Source organism: Panthera pardus, unplaced genomic scaffold (assembly GCF_024362965.1).
Source record: "Panthera pardus isolate Hobbes unplaced genomic scaffold, ASM2436296v1 HiC_scaffold_6, whole genome shotgun sequence".
Lineage (NCBI taxonomy): Eukaryota > Metazoa > Chordata > Mammalia > Carnivora > Felidae > Panthera > Panthera pardus.
Window position 1 is genome coordinate 109,413,898 of NW_026526991.1, and position 17,179 is coordinate 109,431,076.

A 17,179-nucleotide genomic window follows, 5' to 3' on the forward strand; every position below is an offset into this window, starting at 1 on the left:
GAAAAGATGAGCCACATTTAAGTTCCTGAAAACCTTGGTACATATTATAAAACAGGAAAATCAGTGCATCATGGCTAGCCGGCTGGCTTGCAACTCTGCTTAGCTCACACGTGTCCAAATTGCTTCATTCTTTTTGGTTGTAGACTAGAAAAACTGTGTTGGTTTCACAAGTCCTCATTTGTTTTCAAAGTGTACTTTCAGCACGTAGGAAACAGACCGTACTGGACATTAAGAAGAATATAATGAAGAAAACCTAGAAGTGTGGTTGCTGATGTGAAAGGTCCTCCTTCAAGCAAGCCTAGAGCCGAAACACATTTAAATATGCGGCAGAAATTCATTTCCTTTATTTTCTCGCTTCAAATGATTTAACATCGAGAACTACCTAGTTAAATCTGAAAAGGAGGCGTAATCCCACAATTCACGATCGGTAATTTCTACATGCATAAGTCCAGATTCTGAAAATTATAGGAGAAAAAAAAAGAGACACAAATGCAATGACAGCTGTGGATTCTATGCAACACTGTTCTACAAGGTGTACAATATCCATGCAGCTTCCAATTCGCTGCTCGCTGTTTAGCGAGAGGTTGTAGTCAGTATCTGTTGAAGGCCGAATGGAGAGCTATCAAACTGTATTTTTAGTAGCACAAGTTTTTGTTTCAGGGACACACTGGAGAAGTAAGAATTAAAAGTTCCCACACACCTCTGAGAGCTTGGCCCAAGCCCCCTCTTAACAACCGCCACTTAACTTCCTGGACAGTTGAAGCACTCATGCGTCTTCCTTACGTTGTCAGCTGCCCACACACCATTCTCCCAGAGCCCCAGTTTGATCCAACACTGATGGCCATATGCTTCATAGAAGCCTGAAACCCCCTCGGCCCCAAGGGTAGAATCTTCAGTAGTAATCCACTCCTCTTGCCAGTGATTGGTTATGGAGGGAGGTTCTGGTGAAAATCTAGCTGGTAAAACTCAAGGGAATCTGCTGCTGAAGGTCTGGTGTGCAAGTCTTCTTTGCTCTTAAAACAGGACAGAAGAATGGGGTGTGCCACTTGTCCCCTCTCTGGTGCCTGCATCTGTAGCAGCAATATTGAGATTGGGGGAACCAGCCAAAACAGGGAGCAATGATCTGGTCGTGAGGCCATTGTTAAGTCACTAAATTAAACAAGCATGGGATTTCCTACCTCTGCACTTCTTGTTTGGGGAGGGCATAATATCTCCTCCTAGTTTAAACCACTGGGGAATGAGGAGACACCTGCTTTTTGTGGCCCCAAGTAATCAGATGCAATCTCCTTCCTCTGAAATAACAAGCTATTTTATAGCGCAGAGACCACACAGGAACACATGCACAGGCTTTCCCTCTCTTGGAAACTAAACTCTTGTGCGAGGAGTAACGTTCTAAATTCAAGCTCCTTGGAGTATAGCGCATGCGCTGCATGCCCCGTCCCGAATACCCTCCTCCCCCACACTATCACGTACTTCAGACCCAGTTCAAAATCTGCCTCCTCCATGATAGTTTCTTATTTAATCCTTGCCTACATCTGTCTGTAATTCTAACATATGGCATTCACTGCCTCTAACTTTTTTACATCTTGTCTGCTGATCCTTGTGTCTCCCTCTCAGCTCCACACTGAGCACACATTTGATTTACAGCGACTGACTGAATATGAAGCCCCATTTTCTTTCACCTGAAACTTGGGATTTTCCTTTCCTCTTTTCTTCCTTGTCTTCTTTCCTCATCTTACTTCTCCGTAGAAGAAAAGACAAAAATTGAGATAAAAGAGATTCGGAGCTCAGATTCTGAAGGTAGGTAAGTCTTTCTAAAGAAAGGCCCAAATGGCAGGCCCTACCTCTGGGAGTTACAGATAAGGCAAAGAATTATGGCTGGTGGGGGCTGGGGGTACAGCAGTTAGACACGATACAAATGACCTCCTGTTTTTGTACCTCCCTGACATACTGACCAGGTTCCACTATTGAAAGTAGGGGTTGGGGGGGGGGCACACCCTGAACAAATCACAAGTTATGAGAGAACACAGAGCAGAGTCTAGCACATGGTAGGCATTCAACAAATGTCTCAGGAGTGAAGGAGAGATGACAGAGCATCTTACCAGTAGGGCTTCGGGCTTATACCTTGAAGGTTTTTATTATAAAAACAGAACGAAATGTAAATACCAGTAATAACGCTGGTAGTGAACTTCATCTGGATGTGCTGACAAAAAAATCTTTGATCTGGTGTAGATTTCAAGATGTTTTGAAAGGGAAAATAAAATCTTGGGTTGTTTTGGTTTTTACTTTAAAACTCCTATGGCTGTTAGCTCAAACTCACAACCAGGGGCTGTCAACAGGAGATTTCCAGACTATCTGCAGAAAGGCCTACTCCATCACACAACCTGAATCTCCAGCAGCCGCTCTTCTGTGTAACAGCTCTGGGGCCATCCTACTGATGAGATAGCACAAAGGGCATCTGCAAAGAGCATGACCCAGTGTAGAAACAGGCTTCCACACACGTGAAGCTATGCAGATACATTTTTAACATCAACTTTTAACACGTTCCAAATATTAAAAATTTGTCATAACTTTCATTAGGCTCATTCATTCAAACCGACACTAAGAACTTTTCTGCAAGATCTTTTATATTACACAATAGAGTAAAAACTGTAGTAAAGGTTCAGATAGTTAAATGAGCACCACACACTACAAAGTGTAACCAACATGGTTCTATTAAAAACTTTCTTCAACTATGGCATTCAAGGACAGCAATACAATATTTTCTTTACAAAGCAAGTAATATAAAAATCTGCAAATGCCATAAATTCATTTATAGGCTATTATTTTCATATAGGCATATCATTAGATTCTTTCAATTTTTTCTTTCAATTCTTTCCTGAGGTATTTTTTTGTTTGTTTGTGGTTTGCTTTTACTGTACTGCTGGATGCATTATCTTGATCATCCTTCCCTAAAATGATTTTTAAAGACCTGCAAAAAAATTTTATTGCATAGGACACTATTCATGACACAGAGGTTAGGAACTGCAAATATGTGGCAATGGAACAAGTCTTACAAATATTGCATTTTAAGAATGTTACATACATTTTTTACAGCTGTCTCTTTTTAAAAAATTGAAGTTATAGCTAATAGTTAACTACGTACAGTGAGGCATTTTAGGAATGTCAGAGGTTAGAGAATATGATGAATGATACAAAGGAAAAAAGCCGTAATTCTTGCTGGCTATATATTGTATTGCCTTCAAAAGCAACTGTACATGTTGTAATCAGTTCATAGTTAAATATTTCTACTAATCTGTTTTGGGAGAGCAAATGTCTTTCAAAGTTTCAAGTTCCTCTATGAGCTTCTTGTTCTGAACCTCCAGCACTGCAACTCGACTCTCCAGACATTTTACATATTCTTTCTTTCGACGTCGACATTCTTTAGCAGCTTCCCTGAAAAAAAGTAGAAGCAAAGGGGGAAACAAAACACTTTTTTGCATGCTATTGACAAGCAGGCTGAAGTAAGCTTGCTAAATGTGATCATGGCTGCATTCCAAATCTTGGAACAGCGTTCCCAATTCAATGTCAAACACTAAGCCAAACTGGATTCTTAAGGGTCACAAGTGTCCCTTCCACAAGTCCACATGGCAATTAGTAGAATTGCTGCATCTCCTGCCTTGATTAGAGTTCATAGTAAACAAGGTCCAAGTCAAAGACAGTTACTCTGCTTTATGGCAATAAAGATCTTTGAGGGCCTTGAGTTCCTCAATGAGAGTCTTGTTTTGGTTTTCAAGCACAGCCACACGATTTTCAAGACATTTGACATATTCTTTCTTCTTCCTGCGACACTCCCGGGCAGCTTCCCTGGAACCAACACAAGGCAAATGACTACAGGAACAACTTCCCAGCACAATTCAGACCAGCTCAAATGAACTTCTGCCCCCCAAACTCAACAGCCAATCAATCCTAGGTAAGGTTTATACAAAGCCACACAACAAATGTAACCAAGCACATGCCTTTTATAAGATTACTTTAAAACAACAGGACCAACTTGAGAGCACAATTTGCCCATCATTCGTTGTACATGGTGTTTTCTTAGGGCACACATTCCATGATCACAGTGACCAGAATGGTTTTCAGTAACCTAAAACAACAGGACCACATTCCCAAGTGGAAATTCTACAAAAACACTTACAGATCCTTTTAAGTCTCTTCGTTATTTTTGTCCACCAAAAGCCACATATTCCATCACAATGAATTAACTTTATTTGATCAAAAATACTGGAAAAAATTAATCCTCAGAAACTTGAAATGTCATTATTGGAGATTTTGATTCTTCAAGACTAAATACCAGTAAAACAAATAAGCTCAACCACGACTGCAAGAAGCAGTTTATTGGCTAGAAAACAACCTGGATACAGACAACAGGAAGCAAGTCATGTACATTTTCATGAACCAAAATGAAATGGACGCTGCTTTTGAAAATTAAGGAAGAGAAGAAGGGAGGGTACATAATACAACACTCAGTAATTCAGATAATTTAAAGCCATGAAGTCAAAGCACCACAATTAAAATTTTGGAAAGGAAGCTACTATATAACCCAAAAGTGTATTTCAAGACTGTTTTCTAATCAAGTGCATTAATAACCCAATATACAGATTGTTGAAGCACTGTAGGCATGCCCAAAGGACAGACCAGCCAAAGCAACAAACACAAACAGATGAGCTAGTCATTTTCATGTATAGCCCCACCAAAAAAGAATAAATACAGCCAACATTTTTCTCTTTCTCCTGATTTTTAGGGTGGGAGGGGGTGGCAACCACATCATTTAAGTCCTCTGTAGAATGCACCCTCTGATAACAGTGTTATTTTGGAGTAGTCAACTGAAAATAACTGCCTTTGGGGTGTGCTTCATATCAAAAAAGCCTACACTGAAACAGATAACTCACACATATATTAACAAAAGCTGTGTTGGATGGCTGAACACCAGTTACTATAATGCCGACTCACAGTGCCCCAATTCTGAACCAGGAGTGATGTGCACAATAGATTTGGCCAATTCTGCTGTATTTTTAGGATGGTTTACTCTCACTAACAACTTGTTATCTGTGTTTTCTCCGTGGGACCCAGTATCAGCAGAAAAAAGACCTTGAAATCCCAGTGAACTGCAGGAAAAGATCAACTCCTACTTCCTAGCCAAGAACAATGCCCTCACCCTGTGAACTCACAAAGCTCTCAGACTTCTCAACTAGTTAACAACAACAACAAAAAAAAAATGTAAAAAGTGAACTGAATCTGTTTAATACAGATTTATTTAATCTAAATGATGCATCGGGAAAAATTGAGAATAAATCCAAGCACGCTCATAAATTTGCCAGTTTGAGAACATAATTAAACTTTTCTATAAAGGAACTAAAATACATTTATTAATACCAAGATTTTCATGATTGGATCATTATATTAAATTCTAGATTTGGAAGGGAGATAGTCATTTTACAAAGCAAGTTACCATTAAATGAAATTTGAAATATCTAATAGCAGTGTTGTGAAATATTTATTTTTTTCATTTTCTTTACCAAAGTATACTATTTGTCATAAATATCATAATTCATATCTCATGTGGGTGCAGGCGCATGTTACCAGTGAAAATGTTCCAAACACAAAGCTTTAAATGATCACACCAGTAGATGGTACATTCCTAAGTATTTCCCAGCTATGGAAAACACCTGTTTCTTCTATTAATAGTTAGCTCAGTTTTCAGGCCGTGCATTTATTTGGATATATCCTCAGCATGAAGAGGAAATACATAGCAAAGAGGAAATGTTGACACGGCTGTAAAGAAACACAAACTGTCACTGGACTGGGAGAAATATCTATCATATCTATCATAAATGCCAGCCAAAGAATAAAAAAGGAAATGTATAAGAGGTCTTTCAGGTTAATAAGTAAAACCTACATACGTTCCATGAAGTTAAATCTGAAGCTTACTCTGAGGTCTTTCTGAGATGACTCTGGTATAGTACAGCGGGCAGGCTCTGGAATAAAGACTGCCTGATCGCATACCCAGGTTCTGTCCAGTGCAGGATGCTACAACTTACTACTTAACCTCTCTGAACCTGAGTTCCTCTTCTGTAAAGTACGGATCATAACCACACCCTTTCTTATGTGAAAGTTACATGAGAGTTAAAGAAAGAAACAGTAGAAATGAAGCACTTAAAACCTACCTATGGTACTTGCTCAAGTGAGCAACCTATTAGCCATTGATCATCTGCTTTTCCCTTGTCCTGCTCTGAAGTTGAGATCTGGAAAGCTAGAATAGATCCTTCTCAGAATCCCTTGGAGCTAGGGATTCTATTAGCTATTTCTAACCAAGGAAATGTGGGTGAAAGATGCAGGGGGGTAGGGGGGCTGGTGTACCTGGGTGGTTCAGTCAGTTAAGTGTCCAACTTTGGCTCAGGTCATTATCTCACTGTTCATGCATTTGAGCCCAAATCGGGCTCTGTGCTAACAGCTCAGAGCCTGGAGCCTTCCTCAGATTCTGTCTCCTTCTCTCTCTGCCCCTCCCCACTCACGTGGATGCTCTCTCTCAAAAATAAATAATAAAACATTAAAAAAAAAAAAAAAAAAAAAAAAGGAAAGAAAGATGCCGGGAGGGTCTTCCAGGAGAAGTTTTCAGAAAGGTTAGACTCAGCCAGCCCCAGTTTTGGGCTCTAGCCCTTTTCCCTTCTTCCCACCTGATGAAATGCCTAGATATGTGGCAGCCATGTTGTGATGATACGAACAAATGTCAGTGCTGAAGATGACAGAGCAGGGAGGAGAAACCTGGATCCCTGATGACACTGCTCAGCTTTTGTTCTGGCTGTACATATCTCTGGACCAGCCATAGAATATCAAAATAACACCTACAAGGTTAGGGCTCCATTTCCCTTGGTTATTCACAGCCCAAACACAAACGCTATCCAATAGTTGTAATTTGCTGATTACTTTTTTAAAACCTAAAATTTCATGATTTTTCTGGCCAGGGAAATTTCTTATGCATGTGTAGGTACTTGTGGGGCACATTTATAGGAACCCACTGCCTAACAGTTCATCAATTTCATTTTGATAGTTCTACTGACACAATTTTTTAATCTAAAAATAAAGGTACAAAATAATGACAAAAGGGAAAGAAGAATGCTACTTTCTAGGTCTTTTTATTTTCTTTAGGAAAATAAGACACCAATGAATAATTTTACAGTCTGCATTATGATCACATTTTATATTTCTTATTGAACTTCACAACTTCCTGCTGTGACCACACAAGCAATTATGTTCACAGCTCCAGAGACCTCTGAAAGTACAGTTTCATAATATCCATATTCCTCCATCACATCTGAGTTAGAGACCATCCATAAAACAACTATGTATGATACCATGTGAGCCCCATCCATTCAGCTCCTTCAGGATTTCTGAGCAAAACACTGACAATGGAAAATATGAATCCAGCATGACTTAGTTAATTTGGAACAAGCCCTGGGAAAGATGTGTATACCTGAATAATCCTATTTCTGATAATCTGTACAAAACTCCACCTAGTGGTCTGTGATAATTAATTTGCTTGGGAACTGAAGCCACTTTAAGGAGTTCTATAATGTATAAAAATGTGACATTTTAAGGGCTGTTAGTAAACTGAACATAGCTGCTACTGGTTCACATTCAGTTACAAAGGACAGTTAGGAAGTCACCACTTATTTCTGAATCATAGCAGCTCAGAGGCCACAATTTCTAGATTAACTAGCTTGCTAATAATGCCTACTAAACAAACTACCGCCATGTGGTCCTGGTCATAGGTAAGCACATGATCTCCTCTGAAATGTTTTGTGTTCTTACAATGAGAACATTATTAGGAATAAGGCAACAAGACTTAACTGAGAGAACTCTTAGACTATTCTGTTCATTTTGAAAATCAGATTAATTTGCACCATTTTCCATCATAAAAACTTAATCAAGAAATATACAAGTCAAATTAAAGAATTTTGGAAAACAGCATTTTTAGGACATACTCCTGTTTAAAAATAAAAATACAGAGACATGGTACAAGAATAAGTGAGAAAAGGAGACAGCATAAACTGAAAGTACATATACTATAACATTAATAGGCATCTCTAGATGATGGGGCTATGAGTAATTTTATTTCTTTGTTGCTTTGTATTTGCACTTGACTAAAATTTATCAGAATTAGTATGTATTTCAGTATAACAGAGAACCAACAAAGTTACAAACTAGATAAAAGGAAACTACATAGGGGCGCCTGGGTGGCTCAGTTGGTAAAGCACCCAACTTCAGCTCAGGTCATGATCTCGCGGTTTGTGAGTTCGAGCCCCGCGTCGGGCTCTGTGCTGACAGCTCAGAGCCTGGAGCCTGCTTCAGATTCTGTGTCCCTCTCTTGCTCTGCCCCTCCCCAGCCCATGCTCTGTCTCTCTTTCTCTCTCTCTCAAGAATAAATTTTTTAAAAAGAAGGAAACTACATATAAAAGGCTTAGAAAAAAGATTTTTAATTAATTTTTTTTTGAGTAAACTCTACCTACAACATGGGGCTTGAACCCGTAACCCCAAGATTAAGAATAGAAGGCTCTATGACTAAATCAGCCAGGTGCCCCTAAAAGGTTTAGAAATGCTTAACTCACACATTTATTTTGCCCATAAAGAAACTAAAAAATTATACTCATTACCTACTTCACAAAGTAAGTACCAAGTTAAAAAAAATCTTTATTTGTAATAAAGTACTTCCATCATGATTAAAAACATTAATGTATCTTTCACACATTACCCTTTTGACACATAAGGATGTACCATGGTTTCATGGCTAGGCACTCTCATTAGAAGACAATCTAATTACCATCACATGCAGAGCACAAACCCAAATATGCCACATAACAGTTAACTTGGGAGAAATGGCTTAGAAAAAGCAATTTCTTTAAAAGCCCCACAGCAATAAATTATGTGCCCAGTAAGTGGTTCCTGATTCCCAGTGAAACATCCTACCTGTTTTTCATTAGCCTCAGCTCTCGTTTGCGTGTTGCTTCTTCTGCTAGTTGCTGGGGACTGTGCAAACTTCCTGGTGAGGCAGCCATCACTACTCCCTGTGGCAAAGCAGTAGTAGGAGCTCGGATCTGGTAAGTTGGCATGTCACCAGTGGCTGCTGCAATGAAACAAAATATTACAAATTTATATAAACAATTTACAACTTGATATTTTATATAAAATTGACCTGGAAATAACATATTTCTTTTTACATGTCATAAGAGGTGAACTTGCTAATGTTTAAGATGATTATTCTGAGCATTAAAGAAGTCTGAGGTATCAAAGACACCTGGAACAATTTGGAACAATAATCTTCAGCATGCTCTATACATTTAAGGTAGAAAAACATCCCAGTGCATTTTAGAAAGGTGTTTATCAAAGGCTAAAGTAGAGAGTGCTTCAACTGATAGTTCATTTAGCCTAAACTCAGTGGCATGCTGACAAATGTTTAATAACCAGCTCTCTGGGGGAAAACAGTCCTGACCTGTTTATCAATGCGTATGACGGAAATACTTTCACCATGGCCGATTTCAGGCTAGCAGGGTGGCCTCCCGGAATGTAGAGATGGGAAGACATACACAGTAAGTAGCACATACAGATAAAAGACATGTAAATAACCTCAAGAGCAGAGATAAAATGATGAGAAGTGATGAGTTTTGAGTATTCATTGTTTTTTAATGTAACTTATTTATTAAATATGTATGTATTTCTTTATATATAATCTTTAATAATGGCTCTTTTTACAACCAGCTTACAAAAACCCTGAAAATTTGATAATCACTCTACATACCAGTGGGAGCTGGTTCTAGCATACCACTGCAAAAATTTTAGCTAAGCAGAATATCTCCATTCTCTGAATATTCCAGATAAGAGGTCTTCCTGAACCCTATATCAGGCCTGAAACAGTTACTGAATGTCTTTAAATACAAGTCCTACTACTAGATGAGTGAGGTACTGGAAGGAAAATACTAGCTTACTATATTTTCAGTTTAAAAACCAAAACAAAATAAAAAACAAAACAGCAAAGCTCTACTTAAATCTAGTTTCTCTGGGGAATGATAATTTTTGTCTTTTGAGGGTTTCTTGAGAAAATAATATATTTCTACGTATTCATTTAAAAGGTTTTCTAATTATAGTACAATCATAGTCAAATGACAGACTTAATATTTACTTAGTATTCAGATTGAATACTAATAAAAGTCCTCCAAGTTTCCTAATTTATACTCAAAATTTGCTTTTCTACTACAATAAACATAGCTTCCTAGAAAAGACAGATGGATTTAAGTGATGAAATATGTTTCTACCACCACTGTTTCAACTTTGAGAAGGTATTGTCCAGAGTTAATTTGACACTCCGACATATTACAAAATTCATGCTGTCTCAAAGCTAAAGGCAAGAAAAAGAGTTTTTAAAGTTATTAAATCCTACAAAAATTGGCCTGAACCAATGCCAATCAAAATGTAAAACACATCACTTCCATGCTTCATTAAAATGTATTCTAACTATTGAGTAAGAACTGAACTTTTACACCAAAGGGACACAGACTTTTTCCACTTAAATGGAATATTATCACTGAAAATAGCCAACCAATTTAAAGGGTCAGTCAAAAACTAATCTGTGTGCTCCTTTTGGGTAAATGCCAGTTCCCCGCCACACCCCCCCCCCCCCCCCCCACCCCAGAGCTTAAGAATTAGGTGAAAAATAAAGAAAAAAATTTAAAAAATGGCTTTGGGGGAAGATCACTTAACGGTCTTCATAAGATGCATAAGGTTGCATAAGATGCAACCATTTAAAAGGTTGCACTGCCCCTTCCTTCTATAATTTGAAAAACAATGGTGATTAATAGTAACTGTGACAAATATAATGATCACCAGCAAAGTCTCTATTAATAAACTTGGGGAAAATCCTAAATTGGTTTTTGTGACTATTTAAAATACTATATACACAGATATCTCATTCTATGCCATATTATCTTACAGCTTGGAAATGTTTAAGAAGATAATTTTATAAACAGTTATAAACTGCTGACTAAAGATTTTTTATATTTTAATCTCATTGTCAGAGGAGATAGAATGGAGCATAGAATTGCATTGTTCTGTCCTCTTTTCTCTTTACCCACATCCAGGGAAGAAGGTTATGGGATAATAAAGGTTGAAACAATAGAACAGCTGGAGGCTACACAGACTTTCTAAAACTGGAACAATAGCCAGTGACGGATGAGAAGTTTACATGTCATCATGTTGACATTTGCAGGCAGCGTGGATGCAGACCTTGGTCTGGGTTGTTCTTTTGCACACACACTGGTCACAGAGAAGTGCAACAAAATTAATAGGAAGGTACAGAGGGGTTCATTATACTCTCTCTCTCTCCTTTTGTATACATCTGCTATTTTCTATACTATAAAGTTAGAGCAGAATGCTTATATGATCCATAAAAGTTTGTTTAAGGATATATATATTTTTTTTTAAAGGAAAAAAGGGGGGCAGGTATACTTCACACATGAAAAATAAAGTTCATTCATTGGTCTTAAAACCAGAAATGGTTCTAAACTTTTGCCTGTTTCCAAAAGCTGAAACCACCCTCAAAGGACCAAATTTGGTACCATGGAGGATAAAAGCAGTTCAAAGCAAGTATGCTTAAAAGATTTTGAGGGGCGCCTGGGTGGCTCAGTCGGTTGAGCGTCCGGCTTCAGCTCAGGTCATGATCTCACAGTTTGTGAGTTGGAGCCCCGCGTCGGACTCTGTGCTGACAGGTCAGAGCCTGGATCCTGTTTCGGATTCCCTCTCTCTCTGCTCCTCCCCTGCTCACATTCTGTCTGTCTCTCTCTCTCAAAAATAAATAAACATTAAAAAAATTTTTAATAAAAGATTTTGAGTCAACAGCTAGGGAAATAAAATACCACTTCAAAATGATAACTTGGAAGGGGATGATATATTTAGATGTATTAGTTCTGCGATGTCAGCTAATATATTGGGTTTTATTACAATGTTTGAGACATACTCTATATTTATCTCCTTCAGTAAAAATCAGATTGCAGCTCAGTAGTTTATGACAGAAATATGAATTAGTATTAATTAGTAGGAATTCAGAAATGTCTGTAATATCCCAAAGAATCTATATGATGGTACACTTTTAGTGGTCACAGAGTAAATGTCAATGGATGAATTCCATATATTCAACTATGATCTTAGTAAATACATTAAAAAGATATGGGCAAAGAGAATCTCTTATTTTGAGAAAATCCAAATGTCAAAAAATGTTGTTGTTGAAACAAGTGGCAAAAAAAAAAAAGTTTTTCTCTTAGTTAACTTCAGTTTCCAGAAGTATGAATTCAGTGGTAATTTAAAGTAGATTGGATACCTAGAATCACAGTTCAAAGAACCATCTTACATTCTTTGATGACACAGTCTTATCTCTGTACTCCTATAAAGGCCAATTTCTGTCCCATCTAACTACTAAAAGTGTCCACATTATTTTTTGTTCTAGTACTTCACTGTATACATTATTTCTGAAAATAAATGAGTCATCAGTGGGGGCTTTACAGTTATGACTGAAGATAATAAGAAAAAGATATTTACATACTAATTTATTCTAAGGCAATAAAAATTTTAAATACAAGTCAAGGATATGTTTTTTTACTTTGGTACTCTCTATAATCTAGCATGCTACTTGGCATATAATGGATGCTTGATGGGTTTACACATACACTACAAAAATTTTGAACTTCCCAGGGTTTTGCACAAGCCCACTGTCATTTGAATGTTTAAAATAAGCAGTCTTATTATTTTAAGACTATTATTAGCTGTTATTATAGCTAAGTCTTTAAGTCTTTAACACTGAGACATGGGAAGCCCTTACAAGATGCTCTGTATTTATTCAAAGTGGCATTATTTCCTACTCTTCCCTTAGATACTAGTCATCTGGCACCTGAGAAGCAGATGAGTTCTAACTATAGTATATGTCCAACTATCCTGACATGAATTTTTTAGTGTGTTTTAGGTTTAGTATCAATATTTCATGGGAAAAGAAAATTCCTAGAACTCTCAATTTTGGTCATTAACTTCATACCTCTCTTTGCAAGCTATAAACACGGTATAGGAGAAAAAGCACGGGATTTGGAGTCTGGATTCTAGTCCAGCTCTGCCACTTACCAGCCATGTGACTTGGGGCAAGTTCAGTTTCCTCATCTGTAAAATGGGGATACATTATCTCATTTAATACTCACAATAACCCCTGTAATGTATGTCAAAGTGTCTAGCACAGTGCCTGGCACATGGTAGGCATTCAGCAAATGTTAGTTCCCTTCCTCTTCCCTTCCTTAAGTTCTGAAAGACAATGTTCCAAATTATGCTTATGCTGTATATTAGTTAAAAGGCATATAACATCCATAAATATATTTTCCCCTGGAGTTTCCCTTCTAACAAACCTGGGTAATAGAATGATTGAAATGTATGGCTCTTATTCCTTATTTTGTCCAGAAATACGCCTATTAAAAATTGTTATGCTGTATTATATTCCTTTAGAAAATAAGTTATTAAAAGATAATATAAAATGTCCTTTTCAATGTTTATAATCATTTAGAATGGAACCTCAAAGGTGGAGAAATACAAATAACCAAATGGTGCAAGCTCATCAGACTGGTAATAAGACAATGAAAAGCCTCACAAGTCAAAGAGGTGTTTGTTTCTTCCTAACAAAGACAGAAATAAGAAATTCAGCCAAATGCCTATCCTGATAGCTTTCAAAGTGGAACAACTTTTCCGCATCCCAAATGGTGGTGATCTTGCTTGTGTATATATCTTATTGAGATCTCTGCAGTACTGAGTGCATTAACTGAATAACAACATTCTTATAAATGGAGCTTCCTACCTTCATGTGTCACTTTGCTAGGTGTCCCTAATCCCAAATATACCTAAGGAACAAGCAATAGAGGTAAGTTTGAAGTCATACTTATAAAGCGGGGGACTTTTTCTGTAGCTCCAAGAAGCTACCGATGTCTTCACTTTTCTCATTTGGTTCGCTCCTCTCCTACCACCACACCAGTGTTCCCAATGTGCAAATCAGTTGTGTCCTTGCCTGGTGTCTCACACTGTCAGAGACTGTTCCTTCTCCACTGCTCTACTTTTCCCAGGAAAATTAAACCCTATATAAACATGACTGTTTAAACACTGAACATTTTCAAATTTGTTACAATAACTATGACACATAGACCACAAAGAATTAAGCCATTAAATATTTTTACTTTAAGGTACATAGAGGGAACTTCCTGAATTGTTTAAGTGAAAATCTTGAGTCAAAAAAAGTTTACGTATGGGGCGCCTGGGTGGCGCAGTCAGTTAAGCGTCCGACTTCAGCCAGGTCACGATCTCGCGGTCCGTGAGTTCGAGCCCCGCGTCAGGCTCTGGGCTGATGGCTCGGAGCCTGGAGCCTGTTTCCGATTCTGTGTCTCCCTCTCTCTCTGCCCCTCCCCCGTTCATGCTCTGTCTCTCTCTGTCCCAAAAATAAATAAAAAACGTTGAAAAAATTAAAAAAAAAAAAAAAGTTTACGTAGATGAGAAATTATAAATATTGAAATTAAAGGTTCTATATCATAGCAAATACACACTCTATTGTCCTATGAGAGTAATAATAAATACTCTAGAAAAAATCCACTTTGACTACTTAAAATGATGCTAACCTAATTTTGTATGTTTTATAACTAGCATGTAGTATTCTGTGATAGGTAACTCATCTAACATTAACATTAACATCTAACATTAGCATTAATTTCTCAGGTGACCTTTGTGGAGCAATGTTCTGTGTGAATGTTCTGTGGAAACAGAACGAGACAAGGTCTGTTCTGGAAGTCTGAAGATCCAAACTGGTTCACCACTTGTTAGCTTTGTAAACTTGGAAGAGTTATTTACCACACTGACCCATGTTGTCATACAAAAAATGAATATAATAGTATCTGCTCGGAGTGCATCAGTAAGAATACATGGAAAATGCTTCTCCTTTTGGGTATTTAAATATAGTTTCTTCAGTGAGGCCTACCTTAACCTATATTACCTGCTTCCTATAGGTCTCTCATGATCTGATAGTTTCTTTGATAGCACTGACCACATTTGTATTTGTATGTATACTGCAACATTGTTATTTTTTTATTTTAATGCTTACATAAATGCAAAGTATAATTATTTTATTAGGTGATATAGTCATATAGGCAAATAAAACCAGGCAGAGTTTTACAATCATCCCAAATTATATTTCACTGAAATTTTTTCAAAAATAGTGGGAAAATAGCACAATAGAAATGCCAGTAAACCTCCATACACATTTGGAGTTTAATTAAAACTTAAGGTAGATAAATGACTTGGGTTTTTTTTCCCACTTACAACATAATTATAACTTGCTTTGCTACCAAATTTAAGCTGTTACACCTAATCCAAACCATTCTTTATGTGAAAATTCCCAAACGAAAACCTTTTCAAGTACCCCCCTTTCACAAGGTGAAACGTATTCTTATTCTCATGCATCAAATATTAACTAAGATATTATTTTCCAAATATGAATAAGTTGGAATGTTTGTTTCTAACAGTTCAGAAATCCAGGCTGAATACAACATATTAGAATTTTTTAGACTCAGAGACTAAAACATATGGAATTAGGCTCTTAACATAATCAGCTTATGAATAAAGCCAAAAACTATTTCTAACAAAAAATTAGACTATACCCAAAAGAATCAATAATACAATTCTATAAACCTTAGGTATTCGCTTTCTGCCTTTGATTCTATGATCCTATAAGTAAATACTCCTAGGGGCTCCTGGGTGACTCAGTCGGTTAAGTGTCCAACTTCAGCTCAGGTCAGGATCCATGAGTTGGGAGTTCATGGGTTCGAGCCCCGCATCGGGCTCTGTGCTGACACCTCAGAGCCTGGAGCCTGCTTCAGATTCTGTGTCTCCCTCTCTCTCTGCTCCTCCTCTGCTTGTGCTCTCTCTTTCTCTCTCAATTTTAAACATTAAAAACTCATAAAAACTCTTCCCAGACCAGTCATTGTTAGGAACCTGATTTTGGTCTACATCAGTTTTTCAAACTACAAGTTGTAGCCCATTAGTAAGCTATAAAATCAATTTCATGAGCCAAGAATAGCAATTAAAAAAAAAAAATAGAAAAGTACATCATCTTTACTATATGTAAAGATAAGCATTATTTTTAAAATTTGTTTTATGCACACACACACACACACACACACACACACAGGTCTACTGCATCATTATGTAAAATGTGGGCCATGGTAAAAAAAGTGCATAAGCCAAATATCTAGATCAGTCCATTTGGTTCACCAATCCACACAAGTAGCCCAAAATGATATAATCCAAAGGTGGGTCCTAAAGCTGCTCTACTATTCTTTCAAAAAAGTCTCTTAAACCCTATGCTCTTTGGGCTCTTCAAAAAAAAAAAAAAAAAAAAAAAAGTTTCTCATTTTTAAACAGCATTTCAAAATAGAATTGGTTCTGTGAAAACTAATCAGATTCTAAAAATAATGATTTCCAAAACTAAATGAGGTCTTGTGAAAAAAGTTTGACATTTTTTAGTTTTAGCATTTGGAAATTTTTAATTTGGAAAAACTAACTCATGTTTAACCATTATGAATAAAACTGAAAAAAAATCCATTCAAGGATGGTGTATGCTCATTTTGTCACATAAATGTATAAAAATGTTCACTTATTTACAAACAATGGTTAAAAATATATGCAAATTTTTACCTTTAACTTTCATCTTTAAATATATTCTGTGTATTTTCAAATCTTTTATATTTTACTTTTCTCTCATGGTTAGACATGAGAATTGGAATTAAAAGTTAGTAAGAAAGATATAAACCAATTAAAATTTTTAGCAAATAAACATATGCGCAAAATGCCTTTTGCTTCTAGCATATGACATGTAGTATTTGAGATTAAGTCCATCTATATCTTACAATAAGTTTGTTATTTGAGAACTTCTGTAACCTATAGCTTCTCTAAAATTTCATAAAAACTCCTGAGAAAAATAATAGTGCCTCAAGATAATTTTCAAAACGCTTTAATACCGGTTTTAGCTGCTCAAAACAATGGAATGTTCTCATCTAGGAAGAGAACCGAGACCCACTAA

The 17,179-nt window shown here is 36.9% G+C and overlaps 2 protein-coding genes across 35 annotated transcripts in view; one reads left to right on the forward strand and one right to left on the reverse strand.

Annotated features, from left to right (window-relative positions):
• LOC109276297 (translation initiation factor IF-2-like) overlaps positions 1-5,517 on the forward strand; it is a 107,004-nt gene extending 101,487 nt beyond the window's left edge. Inside the window, exon 7 of the mRNA XM_053895358.1 lies at positions 3,842-5,517. The gene's annotated coding sequence lies outside the window, so the exon portion shown is untranslated. The remainder of the gene's footprint in view (positions 1-3,841) is intronic.
• CREM (cAMP responsive element modulator) overlaps positions 2,697-17,179 on the reverse strand; it is a 73,267-nt gene continuing 58,784 nt past the window's right edge. For 14 of the 34 annotated variants that reach the window (XM_019465118.2, XM_019465134.2, XM_019465123.2 and 11 more), the window contains 3 exons: positions 13,198-13,233; positions 9,007-9,163; positions 3,479-3,846 (listed from right to left, as the gene is read on the reverse strand). In XM_019465118.2, coding sequence (XP_019320663.1) covers positions 3,702-3,846; positions 9,007-9,163; positions 13,198-13,233 — 338 coding nt within the window. In that variant the 3' untranslated portion in view covers positions 3,479-3,701. Of the gene's footprint in view, positions 3,436-3,478; positions 3,847-9,006; positions 9,164-13,197; positions 13,234-17,179 lie in introns of those variants that run through there. The other 20 variants (XM_019465136.2, XM_019465125.2, XM_019465128.2 and 17 more) reach the window with 3 other exon arrangements.